At 38.8% G+C, this 23,586-nt stretch overlaps 1 protein-coding gene across 12 annotated transcripts in view; it reads left to right on the top strand.

Moving 5' to 3' along the window:
- ROBO2 (roundabout guidance receptor 2) overlaps positions 1-23,586 on the top strand; it is a 1,044,784-nt gene that overhangs the window by 910,024 nt on the left and 111,174 nt on the right. For 9 of the 12 annotated variants that reach the window (XM_017731509.1, XM_017731515.1, XM_017731507.1 and 6 more), the window contains 2 exons: positions 10,400-10,527; positions 13,776-13,787. In XM_017731509.1, the coding sequence (XP_017586998.1) occupies positions 10,400-10,527; positions 13,776-13,787 (140 nt within the window). The remainder of the gene's footprint in view (positions 1-10,399; positions 10,528-13,775; positions 13,788-23,586) is intronic. The other 3 variants (XM_017731508.1, XM_017731514.1, XM_017731518.1) reach the window with 1 other exon arrangement.

The raw sequence follows: 23,586 nt of genomic DNA, 5'->3' as shown, positions 1-23,586 counted from the left end.
AATGAAATTACAACCTGCTCTTTTAAGTTGCATTTACAGGCACTGTCTGATTAGATGGATATTGTACTAGAGATGAAAAGTGGCAACTGCACCAGCAGGAAGAGGTGTTTGTTTTATGCGCCACCCACACAATGGGAGTGTGGGCAGAAAAACCAAGAGTGATGCCTCAGAAGGAAAGTGGTGTGTAGTTTACACAAGGTATATTGCTAAGTGTTAAGAGATTGTAGGTTATTAAATGAAGCAGAGCAGTGACACACAGCAAAGAAAAGCATAAACAGCACAGTAAGCTTTCTTATTTGCTGAAGATTAGGAACGTTCATTAAAAATTATTTGGGAATAAGCATTCTTAGAGCACAGAGTTAATGTATTCTAAGATATGTGTTAGCTGCAACAGTACAAGCCTCTGTAGGTGTTAGTTTTGCTATGTTTTTAAAACTGGCCGCTTTTTTTTTAATGCATATGCATAGTCTGGGCAGAAATGCTGTCTGTCACACTTCTGCTAGAACTTACTGGAAAAGCTCACCTATAATTTCTCTGCTTTCCCCCATGGCTTCTCGTGAGCTCAAAACTAAGAGTATAACATGACATTTTAAAAATATCTTACTGTGTTCCAGATGCAAGTCTTGGAAATGGCTTTAAACACAACCGACAGCAAACCTAATGAACTAAGAAAAGCTGGATTTTTTAAGAGACCAGAAAGAGCTTGATAGCCAGAGAAGCTTTGCATTTGTATTTCTTCATTTTGGTGGGCTGACCCTGGCTGGATGTCAAGTGTCCCCCATAGCCTTTCTGTTATTCCCTCCTCAGCTGGACAGGGGGCAGAAAATGTAATGAATGGCTCACGGATCAAGACAGGAATGGGGAGACATCATTCACCAGTTACTGTCATGGGCAAAACAGACTCAATTTGGTGAAAAATTAGTTCAGTTTATTATCAATCGAATCGAAATAGGATAATGAGAAACAGAACCAAATCTTATAAACACCCTCCCCCCTCCTTCTTCCTGGGCTCGAGTTTCCCCCCAATTTTCTTCACCTGCTCCCTCGTGGGGTGCAAGGGGACAGAGAACAGGGGTTGTGGTCAGTTCATCACATCTTGTCTCTACCACTGCTTCCTCCTCAGGGAGAATAGTCTGCTCCTGTGCCTGGAGTACCTCCTCTCCTCCTTCTTCACTGACCTTCATGTCTGCAGAGCTGTTGCTCTCTCATGAGAGCTTTGGTGGGCACCTTGCACCTACCCACCACATCATGACCACAAGATAAGGCTCTGTAAGCAAGAGAGACAGTAATTTTTAAGAATAGAGAGTGGTGCTCCGTAATTCCATTTATATTCTGTGGATAGGATAGTGAGGTATTTAACTCCAGCCCCCTCTAGATACAACCAAGGGGAGAATGACCTTTCAATGAAATATGAGTTAATAACACTACAGTGCTATGTGCTTTGTTCGAGTTAATATCTGTGCAGATTGTAACAAAATGCAGTCTAATGTGTATTGAAAATTAATTAAAGAGTGTGTTTTAGTAATGTAATGAATATAATATTTGGTTACATCAGCAAATTTCTATTGCAATTAATAACAATTAACAGTTTTAAATAAAGAGTTGGGGGAAAAGGATGTTTTTCATATTAGCTATATTACATGTGCTATTTGTCATTTCTGGTTAGATCCTGTATGATTCACATGCCCATCTTTTTTTTCCTGAAGCTAAAGCGTTAAGGAGAGATTAAGTCCCTTTATGAGGAGCATAGGGGAGAAGATTGGATGTTCTTAATAGCTTGTCAAAAGGAGACAGTGAAAGAAAGAGGTTTAATGTGGTATTTGTATCCTTACATACATCTGGAGGCAGCAGAGGAGGTTTGCAGAGGATGTTGTTGTAGATGTCTGACACAGAGAGAGCTGCTCTGTAACTTGCAGAGTCCATGGGGCACAAGTGACCACCCGCAGATCTCAAGCCAAGTGCAGCATAAGCATCTTTTCAGCTGTTATGTTGAACCATTTGAGGAAACTTCCGTAAAATCAGAGATGTCATTTAGAGATAGAGAGGTGATGAGGGGTTAAATGGATGCAGGGATTGGTTAATTTTTGTGTATATGGGATCAAGATGATGTACCTCAGTGGTGGTGGGGTACTCCCTCCTGTTGCACTTCTGGTTGAGTATCCCTTTTCTCTGATTGCTGTTTTGCCTGTCACTGATCCCTTCCTGCTCTGTAAGTGGAAACATATTCCTTACAGTTGTATGAGGAGCACATGCCCAAGTGAATGTGTAAATGAGAGCATTTTCTACATTTTAAATCCCTCAAAACCTGACATTGAATAAAGTCCTATAATTGCATCGTCCCACAGTTACCCCAGAGGTTTATAGTCTAACTCAGGAGTTGCCTGCCATTCCATTTGTCTGAAATATTAAATGCTGTGAGCAAAAGTAGTAGATGTGTGGCTCTGCTAGACTGATCAGCAGAGAAACAGTTAATAACATTGACATTTAAATTGGCTTCATGTTAAGTGTCAGTTCTCACCACAGAGCTGAAGAAGAGCTATTGTTTCAGCCAGTCTGCTTGCAGATTCATGAAAACAGTCTCCAGTTGCTTACATAAGGGTCAGGGTTGGAAAAATAGCTTCACAACTCCGTGGACAGCAACCATAAAGGAATTGTGTCAACTAGCACTCCTGCCTGCATGTTTTCTCTTTATGCTGTGTGAACTATTGGTGATCTATGAAGAGATCACTGACAGTGTACTAGAAATAGTATTGTCACAGGAGAATGTTCTTATTTCTTTTCATTCTTTCTTATTCTGCATCCTGAAACAGTTAAATTTCGGAGAATTAATGAAGTCACTAGAAGAGTTCAGAAACAATATTTAATGCCAGTTGTAGCAGCCTCAAACATGCATTTATCTGAGGCTGCAGTGAAAAAATAGTCTTGCAGGAAGGGGACACAGTAAAATTTAATGTAGAATTTCACTCAAAAAAAACTCCTTCTAGTGCTTAAATATTTCTTTAGTATCAAAAAAAGCAAAGTACACTAAGTAAAAGCTTAGTGATCACGTGGTTTGTATACTGTATTTATAAATTTTAGAATATTAAGGTAGCCTTCTTTCTTGTAAAGTATATGGATATCAAACAGTTTAAGCTCACTATTATCAGTTTATTGACTACTAAAACCATAGAATTAAAAAGTAAAAATCATTAAGTATATATATATTTTTTTTTTTTTGCATGAAACCCTCAGGAAAGCAGGGAGGAGGAAGCTGGTAGTTATATTCAAGTAGGTGTAAGATTCAAGAGCTCTAACCACTGATGCTACTGGAATGTCTGGCCTGCAAGGATGTCTTCTGCTTTAACTCATTCCATCTCTTCATGGGATACAGAAGTTGTCATCTCAGTTAAAAACAAATTAACTTACAGTGTCAGTGAAAACACTTCAGTGGTAAAGTTTTAAGCCTAAAAATTATTTCAAGTTCTTATCAGTAAGTTTGATGTTGATAATTGCTTAACTGGCAAAATGTACTTTTTAAGAATATGACTTCTGGCCCAACTGCAGTGTTGAAGGCACTTTCATTAAAACATTAACATGACTTCATCTTTAATTACCACTTCAAGGTTGGTTACTGATTCAAAATACAGATTAGGAAATATTTCATTTCTCTGACAAGTTTATAGTAATCTCTCATGTGCTTAAGGCAAATAGTAATAAACAAGCAAACACAAATTCTGTTTATTTCAAACTACTCATGATCTGCATGCTCATGTTAAAAAAATGCAATAAGCCAAGTTTAGTGAGTGCATGAATTTGGGCTCAGATCTTGTTTTGTTCCAGTCCTTGCAGTAATGTTTCACTTTTTCATAAACTGAAATGGACAAAACCAGATAACTCTGAGCATCAAGGGTACCTTTCTGAGGGATGAATTTATGACACAGGCGTTGATAACATAAATCTCCCCCAGTGCCTGACAAATGTGTCTCATCTGTGAGGGAGAAGACTACTCCTGGTGACGGGGGGATAGGTCGCCACGCCAAGTCATTACACAGTCTCTTAGATCATACTTCCACTAACGCTCCAGTTTCTGAAATGTGGAGCTCTGTCTGGAACTAAAATCAAATCAGAAGCCCATTTTGGGTAATTATCATGTGGTAATTCCCTATGAGTACACTTCCATGTGCAAACAGAGATGTAGAGGTAAAGGATGGAACCTGCATAAGTTTAGATAGGATTTACCAAGTCGTTGATTCCCAGACTTATGTTTTGTTCTTAACTGCTGTTTGTTTCCAAATTATTTCAAAGAGAATCAAAAAACTAGTCTCAGTTTTCTGTCTTGATTCTCTTCTGAGCACATGGCTCCTGATTTTGTAAGAGACTACACATTTTTATGTGTGATCGTACCTGTCTGTTTGCATGTAAGAGCAGTGCTGTGGAGTGTAATATTTCCAGATAATTTGGAAAACACCGTTTCCTTGGACACAGGTATGGTTTCCCAATGTTGGCCCAGTAACTGTAACAGCTGTACACATATTTTATAAGATTTAGAACATTTTATTGAATGCCTTGCTTTCAAACATGGTGGAGTGTGGGTTTCTGTTTTATATTATTGCACTTGAGAGTGTCTACTCTAACCGATACAAATAATCTGCTGATCACAACCCACAAGAGGTTTTGGACTAAAGCAGAACCTGCATCAGCATAATTGAAGAAAAATCACAGTAGTGAATAGTGGCCTGTGTCACACAGCTCTTTTCCTGGTTTGTTGTACAGAATAAGGAAATATCGAATATAGAAACCCTTTTATATGACTGCTTGCATATATGTCTCACACAAAGAAGTTCAAGGTAACGTCACATTGTCTCCTACCTTTCTCTGGCATCAATGGCAGAGCCAAAAAACAAATGGGAATCTGGACATATAGATGTGAGGAGTAGCCATCCTGTCAGCACCTTGGAGATAGCTCCCTAGTAGCTCAATTTGTCATGGCTGTATGCACTGTCTTAGAGCCATACAGCAAAAAGCAGCCTTGATTTCAGGGTCACAACAGAGTTTGAGACCAGTGTACACAAATATATCCATAGCTGCCACTGATCCAGGTTTTGCTAGAGAAGGAAAACCTGACACTCCTTTATCTTTCCCTCAGAAAGCTGTTACTCATATAGGTTTGGGCTTCTCTCTTCTTCCACATATCAATGCATGGGATGGAAGTGAAAAAAACTCAGCTTGTGTCAGATATGCATTGCCAGTGGGCATGGAGGCTCTCCCTTCTGCTGCTGGATCACACCAGCCTGAAGCAGGTAACAGCTCACTCTTCCCATCTCACTGCAGCTTCCCTCTGGCTCCCTCCATCTGGCACAGGGAGTGCAGGAGCCAGAGAAAAGCTGTGGCACTATGCTGAGAGCTGAAGAGCCAGCACCACAAAAGAGAAGTGGAGACAGAAGCTTAAGCCTCCTTAACTATCTCCTGTTTACCCTGGTTTTGGCCAGTAGCATCTCTCTATTTGGGCTTCCTAATCATCGACGTTGTGAGCAATCTTGAAGCTTTGTGCGTGTTCTGCAAAACAGTCTGGCAAACAGGCAAAGGAAAATAGAGCAAAGTCATTTTTGTGCCATCTCTAAAAAAAAAAAGCAACCCTACAATGTGTACATGCAAAGATTCTAATTTATTATGTAATATTCTTTATTTATGAGAATGTTTTAGATGAAAATATATACCTGGTATAAATGAATAAAAATGTTTTGAGGCCATTGGCATCAGTCTTTAACAGTTCAGATGTGACTTTTTCCTTTTGCAATATGCCTTTAGCAAGAAATAATACTTTTTCAGTTGAATTTGTTGAGTTCAGCAGTGTATTCTGTGAAGTTGAAAATACACTGCTAAAGCAAGTACATCCTTATATTACCAGTTAGGCCTACTTGGATATTTAGGAATTTAATGACTCCAGCTGCAGATGCATTTTTGCTATCTGTGCATGTTAAAAACAAAAGAGGTGCATTTATTTTTATGCATAGCTGCACGCACAGTTTTGAAAATGTGGAAACTAGGGGTTCTGGGAAACACTGTGGAAAATTTATATTAAATGCAAAAAAAAAAAAAAAATTGTTAAATCTCTCTAGCTTCAGTAAATTTTTGTTTACTTTTCATTTTTTTTATTTGATAGTCATGAAGAAGATTGATGGCTGAGTATGAACAGATAGACTTTTGAATGTGGGGAGAAAAATTCCAACTGTGACAAAACCAGTTCAATTCAAGTTTATTCTTAGATGTTTAAGTTAATACATTAATTCAACCTCAGTACATTAACTTGTGATACTTAAAAACAGTTAACGTGTTTTGTTTTATTTGCTGTTTGGCTGAGCAGATGGTAATGGTTTTGACACAATTCAGTTTTTTATTTTTCTTCTTTTCTTTTCTTGAAAAAGACAAGGCTCTTTTTCCCACTTTGTCACAGCTGGTTACCAATCAATCTCAATTCACGGTACAGTGATGATAGCACATGTTGTTCAGGGGCCAAATCTGATTGGGTTGCATTTTCAGCAGTGTTTCATATCAAAAAAAATTGTGTCTGTATGGCAGTGACTGTCAGCACACTATTGTATAACTGTCATTAATCAAAACTAGCAACAATGAATGCATTCATATGTGCCAGAGACTGCCAGATTTCACTCAAAATCACCCAATTTCTATTAGAATTTCCTCACCAGCAGTGTTTTCTCATGTGCCTCTTGTTTCTCTCTTTCTTTTTTCCTTGCCAGTCCCCTGCCAGCCCCTTCCTTTTCACTTAATTAGAGGCAGAACTGCTCTATTACTTGTAGAACAGAAATTATGTAACGTGGTGCCCAAAAGTGGCTGGTTTATTTCTGGCACAGACTGACTGGCTGTTTAAAAGAGCTCTCCCCGTTCAGTCTGATGGCTGAAGTCTAAGCTGAACTGAAAGGTTAAGCACCTCTGAATGTTTAACAAAGAGAAATACTTAAAATCAATTAGATGTCCATAAACATGTGAAACTGATGTCTGACGCCCTGTGATTTTAGCTCAATGTTGCATTAATTGGCTAGGCGTCAGCAATATTGGGGCAATATGTCACAGATTGTTTCTTGACACTGCACATGTTTTGAAGACATTGCCTTCTTCATGCACTGGCAATGTTAAGGAGCAATTCAACCACTGCACCCTGGTTTTCTGCCATTCCATCATCAATCCATGAGCCTGGTAAACATTCTCTGTGATTGGTATTAGCAGAGAGGATACTGATCCTCATTCCCAAGTGTTCAGTAGCACTAATCCAGATGAGAGTGAACTTCCACAGAAAATGAGGTGAAAGCATCTTGCTATGGGGATATGAGGCTGTAGGACAGAGAGGAGACAAGGCACTGTTGAAGGCTGAGCAGGTAGATGTTTGAGAAATTGAAAAGATGTTCACTCTTCACTCCTTGTTATTTTGTTTGTGCTGCTGTTGGTCAGGCTAGAAGCTAGTTTTCCTCCTTTCTCCTTCTTGTCTTCTTCATCTGCCAAAGCTCTTCACTGAACCGTGGTGACTTCTGGGGACAGTGCGGGTGGAACAGATGACTGAGGGGCAGCGTATCAATACTGCCGGACAGCAGATGGTTGCAACGCCCCACGGGTCCATCTATGTATGAATCTAATTGCTAGATGGCACATTCTGTCAGGGTGGTCCAAAAGTATGGAGAAGCAGACTGGGAGAGATGAACCTGTCCTTGAAGTAATTGTTAAGTGGACTATGACAGTGCCATGTTTACGCCAGCCTCCGTTTGGTGACCCGAGTGGGAGCTGCTGGCTGTACCCACCGCCCTGCGTCCTGGCATGCCATGCAGCTGGCTCCTCCGCCCAGCAGCCTTGGCACAATGTGTGTGATTGGCAGGTGCAGGGATAAAGGCTGCCGGAGCCTCCGAGGCAGCTGGCTGGCATGCCGGCACCAGCACATCCGTGACAGGAAACAGAGTGAGTCAGCTGCAGCCCACAGCACGCAGGAGCTCCCTGTCCCAGCCTGCCTGCATCCCAGTTCAAGCAGCCCCTCACTCACATACAGTCCTGCTGCCTGTCTGTTTTGCTCTCGGCAGCATTAAGTGAAACGCAGGGATGTTATCTGTTGTATGGAAAAAAAACAATCAATTACATAGATGGCTAATTGTTGCCCAGCTTTATAGCCCTGATTTCGATATCCAATTTGTATTTATTTTACAACTGATCTTAGTTTTCTCATCGTACAGGAGCTGAATACAAATTTATATTTTCAGTCTCCTAGAGCTGGCCTCATGTCAGGAAAATAAGCATTTGCTCTTGTCTGCAACTCTGCGGTCGCCAAAGACAAATAACTGCTCCATCATTGTGGGATAATGTTGTCATATTCTTGAGATTTTTAAGGGGGACAATTTGCCTTTTCTGTCTTATGAAAACAGTGATTTTTATTTGCCATTGACTAATGTAGCACAGCATGCAAAATGACATAATTTGTGAGCAATTTCTAGAAGAAATGTTCTTCAGCTGCATGTGGCTGTTGAGTGTAGTTTTAATAGATCTGTAGTTCTCCAGAAAGTGCATATTAAGTTCTGTAACATCATAAATACATGTCCCCACCACCAATGGCACTATTCTGGCAAAAAAATTATCCCTACAAGTTTCTAAAGTTTACCATGGCATCTACTTACTCTTCCCCTTGGCATATCACTTATTAATCAGTTAAACCTGAGGTATGGCATATACATACAATTAAGTGTAACTCCTAAGGAAATGGGTATTATATGTTTTTATGTTAACTCTAACAGAATGGTAAGCCTCAAATTCATCTTTTTAAAACTATTTCTTGCTGATTAATAGACTGGACCTGCTAAATATAGAAAGAAGTTGTATTGTGGTGAGTGTGAAAAGATGTCTTGACTGCTCTTTGTTCTTGGAATTGCCAGTAATGCTCTAATTGATGTTGTGAGCTTTAGTTAGACCTAACAGAAGTTTAAATATTTCAACATATGGGATCTCTGAATTAAGATGCTTTGAAGTCTCTTAGCACACAGTGCTCTCTCTACAAACCTAACTCGCTACAAACCTAACCTTATAAAGGAACCAATAGCAATGTACATTAAGTGCACAAAAAGTTATGTTTCACATTCCCAAAGCATCTAAAAATGCTCATAGAGCCTGACAACATTCCTCTGATTTTTTGCATTACATCCTTATTCATCCAAACATTTAAAGGTGCTCTTCCATAAGATTTCAATGAGTTTGCTGTACAAGAATACAAGGCCTTTACTGCATAACAAAGAGACAGTAAATGAGTCCTGAAATTACATCATGACTGTGTATACAGTGAGAAATAGTACTGAAACCTCCTAAAGTCTAGACCTGGCTTTAGTTTCATGTTCCTGTTTCACTGATACATGTGAATCGGAAGCCAAGTCTAGATTCAAGGTGACTTAATGTATTATATTGAAAAGAAATGGTGTTGAAAACAATTTAAAAAGAAAATTTAATGGGTAAAGTATCTATGCTGAAAAACAGTGTTTTCCTGGTTTGGGAACCAAAGATATTTTATACAACATGAAGTCTCCTGTTGTACCCTAGTGAGCTTTGGATCAGAGCCTAAAATACTTTGTTAAGCATGACTTCTGCAGGATAATAACAATTTAACTGAAAATGCTTTTCTGAGTATAATCAATCTAAATGCCTTGAGAATAGATGTTCACTGCATGTTGGAGTACATTGTATTAAGTTTTATACATCCTCACAGTTTTAGAATTATTTCAACAGTAGAAACAAAGAAATGGACAAAGCACAATTTAATTGTTTCTAATTTCTTTTAAGAAAGAGAAAATGTTATTGTCCACCCTTAATGAATCATTCTGTTGTATTTCTGTGAAATTGGTAAATCTGCTTTAATGTGCCTCTTCAATAAATGTCACCTTCCAGAGCTTGAATATATTTTTTATTGTTTGCAATTGCATAGTGTGAGATCCTACCAACATGCTTACAGTTCCCCAAGGGATTGCTGCTCTAGGGAAGAGCTGTATGTAAAAGGAAATTTCCAAATCAGCAAAAAGTAAAACGTGTAGCTCACATAGTTAAAGGCATGATAAACCTGAGCTGTCATGTATTGATAGCTGATGTCTGATACCTTAATTTTATCTTATTGCTCTAGATCAAGGACAAAGTGAATGATATTATTAATAAAGCCCTAATACTGAACATAGCAATACTAATTTTATGTAAAGTTTCTAACTAATGCAGAGTGCAATAAAAATGTCATGAAGATTAATGCTTGGTGGAATTATCTAATGCTAGATAATAATTTATCTTCCAAACTTGGCTCCAAGATAGATTCAGACTGGCATTTTCCTGGTGATAGTTTTTGCCCATTTCTGTTGCCCACCAAAAGAGTTTTCATTGTTTTGCTGTGACACAGGTATGACATCAAAGACGACTACACGCTGCGCATTAAGAAAGCCATGAGCACGGATGAAGGAACCTACACCTGCATTGCTGAGAATCGAGTTGGAAAAGTGGAAGCCTCTGCTACGCTCACTGTGCGAGGTGAGTGTTCCCACAGAGGCAGGGCCTGTGTCCCACACGGATAATTGCCTTCTGATGAGATGGGCCACATCCTTCCCTGCCATTGTTTGGGTCCCAAACACCCTTTGCAATGGTGGCTGCTGCACTGATTCACAGCGTAGGGGAAATCCTGGTCCTGTTGATATCACAGGCAAAATTTTAATTGATTTCAGTGGGACAGGATCTCCCTGTGGTTAAAGTCCTGTCCCAGTGTGTTTTTATTGAAGAGCAGATGCATATATATGCATAAGCAAGCACTACATAACCATGGGCATAGACATTAATATGGGAGCTATCAGTTCAGGCTATTAGTCACGTTTCTTTCTCTAAGAAGTATGAGGAGTAGAGTAACTATATTTATGAATGACAAACATAATACAGATAATATTATTATGTGATTAGCTCTGCCATAATTAAACTCTCTACCACTACCCTTTATCCAAAAAATAAACCATAGCCAAAGGAAAGAAAAAATCCTAATTAAATTTTGCAAGTATTACAAGGTAAAGACTAATGTATTCTCTCCTAAAATATTTGTGGTCTCTAGTATCCACTCACGGTTTATGTGCTGCTCTTCAATTTGGTAAGGAGGTTTTAAGGCTGGCGGAATAACGAGTTGCCAAAATATCTTTCATGACAGTAGATATAGACATGCTAAAGATTACGGGGAGAGAAAAAGTTTGTAAGCTAATATTTCTATATGAGTAAATAGAATGTAATAGTTATTACTTCATTCCAAAAGATAAGCAGCAATTTGGCACAATGGATATCATGCAGACACTATTTCACAGTTTAGTGGTGCATGCTGACGGTTTTCAGTAGAGCTGTGAAAGGTTAATAAAAACATTTTTAGCTTTATCTGTCCTCCTCTTTTCATACACATTAAATCAAATGTCTCAATGGATTGCTTTATTAGAACTGGGGTCAACTGACCCAAGAGGCCAGCTTCCATTTCCATCCATTTAATGCATGGACACAGTTCAGGTTAATTTGCTGAATTCAAAGGGAAAAAAAAAAAGCCACTGAGTGGCTTTGTAGGGGGAGAGATGTTAGTATGTAACAAAGAAAAGAGAGCGTTGTTATAATCTGTCTGGTGAAATATTACCTCAGTGTTCACTTTAGACTGTAAGTGACAATATGGCTCTTCCCATTTTAAGGTGAAGAAATAGGTGTGTAAGAGGTTGTTCTTCCCTTTTGTAACATGGGGAAATTAGTCACCACAGCGAACTCCCAGAAACAGTCTCACCCTTTGTCACAGGCAGGGTCACAGTATCCAGTAATTCTGGTAACCAATTCCCTGGCCTTTAAACACTCCTAGAACAGTGTCCACTGTATACATTACTGGAGCATTACTCCAAATTTCAGATTTGCTACCCTGACTTGTCACGTAAACAATAGCTAGAACCCAGGAAAAAATATCCTTTGAAATCACCGAAGCTTGAAACCAATGGAATTAAAGGGAAAAAAACTCAAGGAAATATGTAATTTAATCAATTTTCCCCCAGTAAAAGCATGTTTTCGTTATCTTGTGTATTTTTCCCCTTGGGTTTGTCATTTACAGTCAAATACATAATGTTTATTCAACTCGAAGCTGTGATATTAGAAACATATTTCATGTTCACGATACGACAGAAAATGAGAAAAACCAAGAAATTCATTGTAGAGAGCTGTAACTCTGAATTTTATGAAAACAAAGGACTGGGAAATCTCCCACTGATTTTCAAGGTATGATGGACAATGGACTTTTTAATTAAAGAAAGCCTTAATTCTGAATTCTTAATTAACAGTGTTGTCTGACACTGGTTTTACCATGTCATGAAAAGGAGCAAAACCACTTAGCATTTCAAAATTTACCTTGAGCATGCCTTGGACCTTGCAGGTGTCACGTAGTTCCATCTGCATACCTGACAGCAACCATGTAATCCTTAGCTCCCTCATTCACTGCTCTATCTTCTTAAACCAGAGGATGGGGATGCAGTCAGGGAAGTTGCATTACACTGTCACAAACAACAGCAGAATCTGAGTTCTGTGACCCAGACTCCATGCTCTCTCTTGGAAAGATGCATATCACTCTTACACCTCATCTTTCTGCAGAAGAAGGAATATGTCCATTATACTGGAAGCCAAAAAGTGTTCCAATAGATGATGGGTGAGAATGGCAGCAGGCTACAGTTAAATGAAATGGGGACAGAGCCACAGAAAGGTTGAGAACTAAGAAGGCCCTTGCAAGCTCTGTTACCCCTGAACTTGCATGTCTTACACTTGACCCTAGCCTGCACATAAGCACACAGGGCTGGTAATCTCCTTAAAAAAAAAAAAAAAAATTGTGTTTTTGCTCAGAAATGTGTTACTATTGCTGCTAATAAAATAAGGGAAGCTTTGCCTACACAGATGCAGGCTGGAGTCAATTTTATGTCCAAATTTCAAGTCTTCTGAAAGAGATGTCTCTATTTTATTAGCAGAGGGACTGACAGCCCTCTTCCCCAGCACAAATATAATGAAGGGCTGTTGCTGTAACCAAAAAATCACTTGTTGCAGCGGCAACTTTCAATCTCTCTATCAGCCTGAAACAGAATTAACCTGTCGATCATTTAACAGCAACTTTTTAGGAAGTAGAAGTTATCTAAGCAGTGATTTGGGAGGTTCTGGGTTGAAGTCCCTGTGGCCATTTCAGCCCATTTGTTATATTTTCATCAGCACTGTCAGTGAGGAAAAAGCACTTTGCTGTAAGCTTTCATGCCCATGATTGAAAGAGAAAAACCATCCTGGGCTTTCTGTAGCCCTTACTGCTGTACTGACTGGTCATGCTTAAAATTCAATTGGTATTTGACTCAGAAAGCAAATGCCTTGCATGACATTAGGCAGTGTGAGGCTTAAATTGATGTGTTCATTGAGATCTAAAAGTTTGTGCTAATGCAATGCAATTTTTCTTTTATCAGGCATTAACAATGATACTTGGTGATGGTATGCGAAGATAATAAAAATGTTTCTCAGAGAATGGTTCCAGTCAGCTTGTTCAGATGTTATGCTCAAGTAAATGGGATGATAGTGGCACGTGACTAAACAATAACAGCAGTGAACATTTGACTTAGGCTGCCATTTGAGGGGTTGGCTACCATGGTAGTATCCATAGTGGAAAGTAACATTACACGTCATGCATTCTGACAGATATTCTTTTCTTTTTTTAATTTCCTTTTTATGTTCTCACTACACCATTGTAATGTCAACAGCTCGCCCCGTTGGTAAGTAACCATCCTTCTATCCATTTTAGCATGGCTTCATGCAATGCTTCATCTTTCATTTGCAACACCATTTCACTGGCTGGAATAAGCAGCCAGCGCTTAATAGTTGTAACTGTCTAACACCAGGCAAGCGGTTTTGTCTGACAAAGTGCTATTTCCAAACGTTCTGTTTCCTGCTGTGTCATGTACAAGCGCATTTGCCGAATCCCCAACAAGTACCAATCGCTGAAACGGGGTGGGTGTGGTGATACCGAGCCAAAACCACTCATTTAGATGTTTTTATTGCTCTGTTTATGGGCCTGGTGTAAAAGCCATTGAAATCAGCAGAAAGGATTGTGTTTGCTTTGGTGAGCTTCTACCAGGCCCTAAACGATCAGCTCATCCTGCTTTTCCTGCACAGCAGTAAAAGCTTTGCATGTCCTGTCTTTCTTGTATCGTTCAAAGAGTTCTGAAATGAAGAAGTCCTGAAATTGAAGAGGGGATGGAGTAGATTTCTGTGCTTGCTAATGAAGTTCATCACTGGTTGTTGCCCTTGGGTCATCTTGGAGTGCAGTTTGGAATGCACTGTATAGGATGCAGACTGTTTAGAATAACAAGTCCCGAGGAAAACAACCTCTAGGTTTTTTAATGCCCACACTGAAAATTTTATTATTTCCTGTGCCTTTGAAATTCTGTAAATGCATAAAAATCTTACTGAGGATAATGGAAAGTTTGCAACTGTCGGTAGCTGAAATTCACTTCTGGTGTTCAGAAATATCCAGAACATATGATTCAATCTTCTTTCATGAATGTTTACTCTGTGCCTACATGGATTTAGTTTAATGAGCTGCATTGCTCCTCTGATATTTGTAGTTTGTATTTAAATGTATCTTTTAGAATAATAATATGATTACTCTGATTTTTTTGGATTAGTGTAGAAAGTCAGTACTGGTGTTTATGGAGATTGCTGAGGAGTTTGGTCTTTATTTACTTAGTCAGAACTTTTGTTAGATATGTGTTTGACTAAAGTTTGTGAGTTTGAATTCATCTTGTCTCTTCACTGTTCTAAGTTTGGAGGAAGAAAGATTGGAGTAATTTAAAGGTAAAATCCAGGTAAGGCCTCTGTTTCCAGAACTAGGGGGATCCCATCTTATTAACTTGCTTGAACTAGCATCCATGGAGCCAAGCCAAATACCTCTGCAGTCTCAGCATGGCTTATACACACCTGGAGAATTCCCTGTGCAGAATAGAAATTTACTCTTCTCCTTCTGGGATTTTGATAGCAAGCTTTAAACTGAAATCACTACTGTATTACTATGGCATTAAGCAGGTTCTCGAGTAATTCGTTCCCAGGAGCTGCAGAAGCATAAAACTGCAGTAAACTCGGGAGAAAATTTTCCTTTGCTTAGGAAACGTAGTGTGAATTTAGAGTGCTTCTTCATTCACTAAGAAATGCCACAAGATTAAAAGTATTTTACTTGTAGATTTTTTTTTTCACTTTGCTGACTCTTAAACGACAGGCAAGAAAAAGAATCATCAAGTAGAGACTGTTTCAAGCTCTGTGAAAACGACATAAAATAAATGGCTGGAGATTCACAAGAAAATGATAGGTTTCAGAGGGTTGATGGTGTCTCATTTCACAGCACTGATTCTTTTTTAAGATTTTTCAGGCCATTGAGTGATCCCTGATTCCATCTCTAAAGCTTGTACAGCAGGTCTTGGTCTCAAGTTACTTTATGTCCAGGTATATGATTGTGTGATCATGCTGTGGTCAATTCACATATTCCCTGCCTAGGCTATTTTATTTTGTTGAAAGAGAACATCTGTGACAAAGAAATTTCTTCTTTTACATAATTTATTCAGGAAACTGAATTTAGAGTGGTTGATCTTGAACTAAGTACTGTAGGGGCATCTGGTCTTTATCAAATTATTTAATTTAGTGATTATCTTTGTGACTTGTGGAAAGATTGCTGAGTAAATAAGGTTAACCCTGAAGATATTTGACATATAGAACTCCCATACAAGTGTATGTAGTGATTGCTGTGTAAAAGCAGATCAGAGTCTGTCAGTCACTTCTATCTGATCCTGTACCTATCAAAAAGACAGCGATAGTGTGTACCTGTATTGGCTTTTTTGCTTAAGTAGCTGAAATAAAAACTAATTTTTGCAGTTCATAATTATTTCACTCAAGAGTAGGCAAAGAAGGTGGCTACCCATCCTTACCTGAAGTCTGGTAAGACAAACCAAAGTAACTTCCCTCTCTACCAAGAAACCCAAGTGATCTTCTGTTAAAATTGTCATTTAACAAGAATGGTGAGTCAAATCTTGTAGCATTTTTTTGTCCAGGAAGTTAACTGGAATGCAGAGCAAAAATACCTCTCCTTACCTAAAGGAAGCTAAAGCAAACACTACTTCATGTAGTTAAGCTCACAGCTTTCTAGGAGGATGGCATTTTAACAGAAGTATATTTTTATATTTATGTATATGTTAAAGTGCAGGGGAGCGCTTAAAAGTTTGTATTCTTTCATGAGACCAGAGAATTATCTGGGTACTTCTATCTTCCATCCCTGTGTCCAATTTAAAGCAGGCATGTTTTGTCTTTACTAGGTTTTAAACAAGACCAAACAATTTTTTCTTCCATTGAAGAATAGAAAAATATATTTTAATGGTCCAGATTTGTATTTCTTGTTGCAAACAGAATAATTTTCATTTTCTAGTCAGTTTTTGGCTGTTTCAAATACTTCTGTTAGGTGTGGTATTTTTTTTAAATTTCAGCTTGAGTGGAAAATTTAGGATTGGGAATTACCAATGACCATCAAGCAGTTATTAGCAAATGGTTCATACTACACAGATAAAATGAGGTATGGTGCTGCCCGAGGTGGGTGGCAGCTGGTGAATTTAAAAGCTCTGTGCCAGATTACTCATCATGTTTGAATTTGCTGCTAGGAATAAATGCGTTGCCTGTTTCTAAAATAGATTATTTATAACCTTTTGAAAAGATTTCTGACAGGATTTACAACAGATGGGTTTAGAAAACAAGGTATTTATCCCTATTTAAACCACTTCTACAGTTATTTCACTCATTAAATGGATTTTCTGGATGAGCAAGTTAGAATTTTCTCATTTTTGCATTCTGCTGTATTTCTCATGGCAATTCAGGCAGGATTGTAGCTGCTGAAAGAAGCACAATAGTTGGGAAAAGCCCAAAATCTTCAGTAACTCTGACCCTCTTTTCAAAGGCAGTTGCTGCACTGCTTTGAGATGGAGGGCCTTCAAGTGGAAGATCTGTGAAGATCTATGAAGATCTGTCTGATGTCCCAGTTACTTCTTTATTAATAATACAAAAATGATGACAGAGTACTGCAAATTTATTTCAATTAAGTCCAAGTGAAAATACATTTCTTTGCATGTCAGTTGCTTTGCAGTAAGGCAAGTTTACTTACTTTGTTGTCACGTGCTGTGGTTAATCTTCCCAAAAAGAAGAGTCTTGCAGCCAGATACCTGGATACTTTTACCACCAGGGTAGAAGTCAAGTATTTGAAATTAGCTAAAGGAGTAAAGGGAGACCAAGTTACAAAAACTTAACTTCCCTATCATGGTAGTGAAGAGACAAACAGATAAGACACCTGCCATGAATTTTCTGGATTTCCTATTAATTAAATGCAGTCTATGGGCATTTAAGTGCGGTGTGACTGTATGATGCATTTCAATCTGCACTGGGAAGTTTTTATGACATGAATCAGCCTGGCACGACTTCATGGTCTGTTAAGAGTGGTGCAGCATGAAAAACAATAGAAAGGGCTGTATTACATAGAAAGTGGTATTAGGTTTTGTGTCTAGAAATTACATTGCTCAGATGGTTCAGATTGGTGAGAAAGAATTCTCTTTATTCTTCTTCATTCTGACTCTTGCAGGGAAAGGCTATGTGATGAATGCTTTTATTTTTATTGCATTCATGTACATATCACCTTCACTTGAGACCCTGAGGATTTATAAAATATTAGTAGCATGGATTGGTGTGTGACAGGAGAGATGAGATCATGCTTGGCACTGTGGTGCCATCTTTCAGTGGCAGAAATCTCAAATTTCTATCAAAATGTGCTATCTTGCCTGTCTGCTACCACTTATAGGAATTTTCAGAAGAGGGTAAGAACGACACTGGACATTAGGCTTTTTGGATTTGTTAAATGAAAGAGTAAGACATCATTATTTTTTAAAAGATCAGCAAATTCTTCAGATTTAAAGATAGAAGGTTGCTGTAGAATGAAATTCAGATTGCTTTGTATGCCAGTAAGAGATTAAAGTATGGAGCTGACTTGTTATGATTTTTCATAGCCTCTAAATGCCACTCTAAAAATCTTAGCATGTCTACTTTGCCTAAAGCTCAGTCGCTGAAGTGCAGGAAGTGATCAAGAGTCCCATTATTTTATTTTTTTTTTTTTAATTGCTGAACTCTAGCTTGGGAAAGTTTTAAGAAGTTTAATGCATAACTTTTATTTTTTAACTTTCAAAGTTTCTCAAAGCATGCTCAAATGAGTGGGAATTGTTTTCCTATTTCAGTGGCTTCTGAGTTCTGAGTATTTCCATAAGTCTTTGAAGATGAGTGTATAAAAAGGGTCTGTTGATGTTTGCTCTTCCCAAGCTTTTTCGTTCCTTTCAGTAAATGGAGTAATTGGTTACCTTTCCTTCAAGAGCAATGTGGAAATCAATACACTAATCTCTTCACTTTTCCCTTTACTTTCTTTGCTCTGTTGATGCCAGCCAATTTACAGCTTGGATATGATCTCAGTGTTACTCCACAGCAAAACTACTTTGTGCCCTATTCCTTGAATGTTAACATTGTCAGTCAGAATAAATAGTCATTTTTCTTCCTCTCTCCTTTTTCTCTCTTCGTTTAACAGTGTCCCAAATTGAGCAGTGTCTCCTCTCAGCCTTATTTATTCTCAAGGGTAAACAAGCCAGGAATTTGTGACCTTCCTCACTCTAGATGTAGCCTATGAGCCTATCCAGGCTCTTTACCCTTCTCATTATCTCCTTAGCTCTTCTCTTCAGCATGTGAATTCATGTCTTTTTGAAGGAGGTAACCAGATTACACTCATTATTTTGATGAAATCCTACTGTATCAGCAAGGGCTGTGCTTTTCCTTTTTAAACATATTGCCAACAAACCATCCTGCTATCTCCCCTGGAAAAAGGAATCAAGGCATATTACATCTTTTTGTTGGCACAATTTGTTTTGTTTGGTAAACTCACAGAAGGTAGGAGTGGCACAAGCCATCCCCTAAGGGTACAGTTTATGTAAGGAATGAGGCTAAAGTGCTAAGATTTTAGGAGGGGACATCTTTTCTATGTGATCTGAGCCAAAGGTATATCCTGAATCTCAGCCACTTGAGGAAAAAGAAAAAAATTACAAAGCATTGTCTAAAGTAGAGAAAGTTCTGAATAATGGAAGTTACTGGGCAGACAAAACCAGTGGTCCTTTTCTTTATATACATCAAAACTAAATGAAAAACTTTCTAGATGGGGTTTTCCAGCAGCATCTGTAAAGTTCAGGGGCTGCTTAGAAGAGATAAGGTATAATAAAATGGACATGTATGACTAAATGAGAACAGGCTACGGTCTAAAGCTGGGGTGAAATTAAGACCTATATTTAAACTAAACAAAGAAGAGGAGGAGCCCAGGAAAAGTGCTGCTGCTGAAGTCAGAGCACTGGAGAATGGGATGGGGGAGTGGAAAGTAGATGCCTTTCTTTTTGGCTGTGTAGGAGGCAGACTTGAATTTTTTAAAATAATTATTCTCAGTGTATTTTTTATTGACATTAGTCCTAGGGAAGAATGAAAAAAAAATCATTTTTTCTTCCATGCAGATTTATTCCACTTCATTCTTTTGAGTCATCCAAGGATAAAAGAGAGAGTCTATGTGTCAAAATAGATAGGACAGTTAGCACTTTTTATTTATTGATTCTCTAGACTTCTTTCACCTCTTGTAAAGAAGGAAAAAATGCTTATGCTTCCATGCTTTAAGAGATTATCTGCTTCAGTGTTTCAGAGCAACTGAAGGATAAAAGTATTGTTATATGTGAAATTCAGAACTTGGATTTAAATTGAAAATTAGAACAATTAGTATGAGAGAAAGTTTAGCATTCTCAAATGATCAAAGTGTGCTCTTTTCACCGTGTTGTGTTTACCCGTGGTTCATCTGAAAACACCAACAAACCAAAACAAAAGGAGTTTCTCACTTTCCATGAGACAAGAGCAGTGTGAAGGACGCTTACAGGAGAACTGGTCCTGGTAATAATTCCCCCTGCTCTCTACCTCTTGCTCTGATTCTCCTTCCCCAGTGTTTCCTCTCGTTCAGCTTGCCAAAAGTTCTCCCCACTTTTACCATGCGCTTCTGCTTTTGTGTATTTGACCTGTTGTGGCAGGATATCTGAGAACTAATTTTGAAGCAGTGTCAGTGTTAAAGGTGGTATCCAAGCCATGGATTATCCATGCTTCCCTAGGTTATGGGAAACTGCTTTCCAGAAGACTCCAAACCAAGCACCTGTTTTGCCACCTCCACCCACGTAATTTTAAAATAATATCATGGGTCTAGTGAAGGGCTTCATGAATCACTTGTTATCCCCACAACCTACCCATTCTTTAATTTTGTGGCACAACTATTCACCTAAAGAAGAAATCATGAAAGACAGAGAACAATAAAAATGGACAAGCAAGACGACATAGTTAAAAAAAATAAACCAAAACAAAAACATCCACAAAATGAGATATATGCATTTGTTTCAAAGGCTGCTGCACTCATACAACCTTGGGAATGGCAGAATAAGAGAATAAACATATTTTCCAGGTAACTCAGTTGTAACTCAAGTGCTAAAAAGTTACTGCCTTCCCTGTGTTTGAACACACCTAATCATTGGAGCACACCATAAGATTGAGATGTCTTTTCTCTTTAAAGAGAATTATTATCCTTAGCTTCCATTAGTTTATCCCTGATAAGAAAGATCTGTATTAGTAATAGGCCTAAGATGTCATCATCTCAGTCTTCTGTAATGACTCCTGTGTCAGAGGCTACACCCTTGATTTCTCATTAGTCACAGCTAATGGTGCACTAATAACTTAGTGTCCTAACAACCACACATCACTTTCAGTACCCATTAAGATCTGAACTTCTGAGGGAAGAACTGCTGAATCAGCCCAGGTTTCTAGAGTTTGAGGCCGCATCTATTTTGTTTTCCTCTATTTACTCCATCAGCAATAATAGCCTTGCAAAAGATCTTTCAAAATTTCTAGACTTTTTTATCTGCACTTCTTGGCAGCTGATGCTAAACATTATTACCAGGTGTATAAATAGAATCTTACAGGGTTATTTTGTATTTCTATCAAAAAATAATCTAAAATTCCAATATCTGCCAGACAAATTTAACCAATGACACACAAAGGTAGAGGATCATTATTTTCTTTAAAGAGTTCCTGTACTCCCCTCAATTGTCATCTAAGCCTGTATCAGGAACTAGCAAAGCAATCCTACAGATAAGTAGTTCTATTCCATAGATGGTTTCAAGGGTTACCTCCCTTTTCAAAATATGTATTACTTCACATGGAGCTCTGCGGGCTTTTCCTGTCCTCTGTGTAAATGTCTTAGAGGCAAGTCTTGATTTGTACTTGTAAGAGTGGATTTGAGTTTGATCTCTTAAAATATCCATGTGTGTCAAAGGCAGCTGAGGGGGCCACATGAATACTGTCACTGCAGTAAGGATTTGAGAAGAGCACTGGATACCAGCTCCAAGTCTTTGAGGGCTTTGCAAAAGACGACTGTGATGTTGATAGGATTTCAAAAGTCAAAAAGCAGTTTAGGGAAGGCAACATTATCTTGTCACCCAACTGACTCTCTTAAGCTCCAGACAGTACCAGGTGTAATGTTGATTGTTCAAATGAAATTGATTGCTGCAGATGTACAATGCTGAAAAAGACTGTAGGTGGAAATCTTAGGCTGGTCTGCTGTCTCTTCCCTGGTGGAAGCAGAACTGAGTATTACAGAATCTTGTACTTTACCAGCCAGTGTGTTTCTGCTTGTTCCTCAGGGCCTTTTCTCCTACCATTATCTGAGTTTTGCTTAGAATATTTACAAGTCAGCATCTTTCCTCTTGCCCCCTTTGAACCAGTCATAGAAATATATTGATGGATAATAAACAATTCCAGTTTAAAATGAAGCACTCATCTTTATCACTTTAGCTTGCCTAAGTAATCTTCATGATAAATTTCATGTGCAGTTCACTATCAATTGAAATTAGTTGTAATTAAAGGTTGTCAAACCTGTAATTTAAGCCCTTGAAATTTGTTACTGTTGCTCATTTCCTGTAATACATTTTTTTTTCCAGTGGATTTGATCCAAAGTCCACATAAGCCAATAGGAACATTTCTACCAGCTTCAGTGAGGCTTGAATAAAGTCTCATATTCCATGGTAGAATCATAGAATCATTTAGGTTTGAAAAGACCTTTAAGGTCTTTTAAATTCTTCTAGGGATAGTGATTCCACCACCTCCCTGGGCAGCCTGCCCTAGTGCTTGACAATCTTTTTGGTGAGGAAGTTTTTCCTAAAACCCAATCTAAACATCTTCTAGCATGACTTGAGGCCATTTCCTCTTGTCCTATCATTTGTTACCTGGGAGAAGAGACCGACCCGCACCTGTCCACACCCTCCTGTCAGGGCTTTGTAGAGAACAGTAAGGTCTCCCCCAAGCCTCTTTTCCCCAAGCTAAACACCCCCAGCTCCCTTGGCTGCTCCTCACAGGACTTGTGCTCCAGACCCTTCCCCAGCTCCACTGCCCTTCTCTGGACACTCTCCAGGCCTTCAATGTCCTTCTTGTAGTGAGGGCCCCAAAACTGAATGAGCACAGGATTGGTGGAGTGACCTCACCAGTGCCCAGCACAGGGGACAGTCTCTGCCCTGGTCCTGCTGCCACACTATTGCTGACACAGGCCAGGTGCCATTGGCCCTCTTGGCCACCTGGGCACAGTTGGCTCGTGTTCAGCTGCTGTCAACCAGAACCTCCAGGTCCTTTTCCACTAGGCAGATTTCCAGCTACACTTCCCTAAGCCTGTAGCACTCCTGGGGTCGTTGTGACTCAAGTAGAGGACCCAGCGCTTGGCCTTGTTGTACCTCGTACAATTTGCCTTAGTCCATTGATTCAGTTGCAGTAGAAGTACTAGAAACAAAACTTGCTACAGTATCTAGTGTTAATTAAAAACACCAGGGCGCCTGGTCTGGGGAACATACTGTGAGGAAGTTATGATAATAAAATTCATGTAGGATCATTAAATTCAATATCAACTACAAATCACAAGATCAGCTGAGAAAACTGTTTCACTGGGAAAAAGTGTTGCTAGTAGTTGTTGTGGGATCAATGCCCTTTTTTGCCATGAATTCACATTTTTATGTATTAAGTTTCCCCTCCCCTTCTGAGTCTTCTGCTACATTTCTCATCAGATGACCAGAGTTCACCTACAAGGGATGAACTCTCAGTCAAGCTTCTCTGCATCAGCAGCTTTATCAGCTCCTGTTGACTCAGTGTAGCCTTAGTATTCAGCAGCAGTACAAGGAAGAAATGCATGAAATCCATCCTATCAGATTAGAGATTCTGCTAACTATTAGGATTGGAGTAGAGTTGAAAAATCCCTTTGAAATAATATGCAACTTTTTTTTTTTGTATTTTTTTTCTAAAGCTTTTTAACGCTGGAGCAGGGACTACCTTCATATACATTTATTAACAGCATAAAAGGTCCATTCACTCATGCATAAACCACCAACATCCTAAAAGAGT

The sequence above is a fragment of the Corvus brachyrhynchos genome, unplaced genomic scaffold (assembly GCF_000691975.1).
Source record: "Corvus brachyrhynchos isolate BGI_N302 unplaced genomic scaffold, ASM69197v1 scaffold152, whole genome shotgun sequence".
Lineage (NCBI taxonomy): Eukaryota > Metazoa > Chordata > Aves > Passeriformes > Corvidae > Corvus > Corvus brachyrhynchos.
The sequence above is the reverse complement of the archived record's forward strand: the minus strand, read 5'-3'. Positions and strand labels throughout refer to the sequence as shown.